The sequence below is a fragment of the Myotis lucifugus genome, unplaced genomic scaffold (assembly GCF_000147115.1).
Source record: "Myotis lucifugus unplaced genomic scaffold, Myoluc2.0 scaffold_157, whole genome shotgun sequence".
Taxonomy (NCBI): domain Eukaryota; kingdom Metazoa; phylum Chordata; class Mammalia; order Chiroptera; family Vespertilionidae; genus Myotis; species Myotis lucifugus.
The window spans coordinates 2913839-2916299 of record NW_005871205.1 but is presented as its reverse complement, the minus strand read 5'-3'; the positions used below and the strand labels follow the sequence as shown (position 1 = coordinate 2916299).

The following is a 2461-nucleotide window of genomic DNA, read 5'->3' as shown; positions in this document are numbered from 1 at the left end:
TGAGGGCCCTGAGGCCTGGGGCTCCCCTGAAATGTTGGCCCCCACCCTGAAGGCCCAGGTAGGTCCTTGGGGGCATTGAATCATTGGAAGACCCCAGGTGAGGCTGAGCACGGCGCGGGGCACCCCTGGGAAAGGACATTGTTGGGAATAGGGGAGGCCAGGCCTGGAAGGCTGAGGATGTGATCAGCCCCAACTCCGGACCCTGCACACCTGCCATCTGCCTCCAGCCCCAGGGAGGACAGCGATGGAAACAGTCTGGGGCAGTCCCCGAGGAGGAAGCTGAAGGTAGGGCCCAGGAGTGGGGGTCAGTGACTCCTGCCTGTACCCCCAGTGATGAGATGGAGCTCCCAGGGAACCAGTGTAGCCGGGGCCACTGTGTGGAGAGGTGGCCTTAGAATCCGGGAAGGATTACCGGGAGGCGGTTAAGGGAAGTGGGGCCTCAGGCCAAGGCTCCAGAGGAGGAAGTGAGACGCACAGCCAACCCCCTGCCCCCTGAGATGTCGGGAGGGCCGCTGTCATCGAAGATGAACACTCCTGTGCTAGCGTCTGGCTCACTCGGGCGGGCTGGCTGCTGGTGCAGGTGCTGCTTGCTGGGGGAGGACCCAGATGTGCCAGGGGCAGGCTGAGAGCTCTCTGGTCTCCTTGGAGAGCTGGGCTCTTGCCAGTTGGGGGAAGAGTCACACAAGCGCAGATTTGGGGGCCCCACAGGAGCTGGAGAGATGCTCTTAGCCCTGGAGGAGTGAGGGTTCCCCAGAACAGCTGAGGTGCGGCTCACTGCCATCATTCAAGATGTCTCTGCTTGCTGGCTGGTGCACTTGGCTCACAGACTCCCAAGTTCACAGGGCAGGGGGCGGGGGCACAGATCACAGGAGGGCTTGGACTCTGGGTCATCAGGGTCCTGGGGTCCAGCCAGGAGCAAAATGTGGGACTCTGGCCCCAGGCCTGTCCACTGAGCCTTCCCTGCCTGAGAGGCAGCGCCACAGCCTGAGAGCGCACAGGAAAGAGACAGTGAGCCTGGGATCCAATCTCTGCGTGTCCACTGACTACACGTGTGACCCATGGCATCACTTAACCTCTCTACGCCTCTGCTTGCTCACCTCTGTCCCAGGGGACTGCCGCCGGGTAGCTGGGAGGATTAACATTCCTTCAAAATGCAGTTTCTGGCAAATAGAAGGTGTCCCATAAATTGTGACTGATTATATATTATTACACTCTTACGACAAACCAGCCTGGACAGTGCTTCTACCTTGCTTTAGCCTGAGGTTTTTATTCTCTGCTTCCCCAAATTCCAGGATAGGAAGAGCTGAGGGTTCTCTTGCCCAGCTGTACCTTCAGCACCAGGGTGGGGAGGGTGCCCCCTGAAGGTGGAAGAGTGAGTGTCGCCTAGAAGTGTGAGGTCAGCAGAGGCTGTGAAAGTACCATTGACCCTTAACAATGTGGGAGGGTTAGGGGCTCGGACCACACCCACAATAAAATATCCGCTTGTAATTTAAGTCAGTCCTCCACATGTTGTGGATTCCCGCCCGAAGATTGAAAACACAGTTGACCCTCGAACACCACAGGTTCAAACTGTGGGGGAACCACTTAAACACAAGATTTTAAAAAATCCTTGTCTAAGAGAATGCGTGAGGTTCAGATCCAGTTTTCAAGGGTCTTTCTCAGTCTCCTCACTTATCAGCTGAGTAATCTTGGCAAATCGCCTCATGATGTTGAGCCTTGGTGTTCCCATCTGTATAATGGATTTACATAATGAGACTTACATCATAGGCTGCTGGGCAGACTAAATGGGCTAATGCATTTAAAGCACTTAGCATAGTGCCTGGCCCAGGCAAGCACTCACTGACTGGAAGCTATTAAGACATATTCTATTCACAAGGCTGGAATAAGGAGAGAATGAACGGGAAGGTAAGTTTATAAACTAGACTCCACAACATATTGGTTACTATTGTTTTATCAGGGCTATGTGTTTGAGTGCACACACCCATATATTTGCCTGCTGACATGCATATGCCTAGCATCCTGGGGTTTTCTGACATGCACAGATTATGTTCATGCTTATATAGATGTGTGGATGTGTATTAGTGTGTGCATGTGTGTATGTATTGACCTAACAGGTACCCCCTCCTCTGCCTGAGGCTTTAGGGGATCCTAGGCCAGAATACCTTTAATTGTGTGCCTTCCAGGCTTTGTGGAACCCTTGCTTGATTTTTACAAAATATAGTTTTATTGATTTCAGAGAGGAAGAGAGAGAGAAACATCAGTGATGAGATAGAATCATTGATTCGGCTGCCTCCTATACACCCCCCAACTGGGGCTGGAGCCCGAGACCCGGGCTTGTGCCCTGACCAGTACTCACCGTGACTTCCTGCTTCATAGGTTGATGCTCAACCACTGAGCCATGCTGGCCGGGCCTTGCTTTATTTTTTTTTATCTGCTTCCAAGACCATACCATTCTTCAAGA

General features: G+C 53.1%; 1 protein-coding gene across 1 annotated transcript in view; it reads left to right on the top strand.

The window, feature by feature from the left end:
- Positions 1-1126, top strand: part of BHLHA9 (basic helix-loop-helix family member a9) — a 2251-nt gene extending 1125 nt beyond the window's left edge. Inside the window, 2 exon segments of the mRNA XM_014461525.2 lie at positions 228-285; positions 1109-1126. Coding sequence (XP_014317011.1) covers positions 228-285; positions 1109-1126 — 76 coding nt within the window.
- Positions 1127-2461: the final 1335 nt, after the last annotated feature.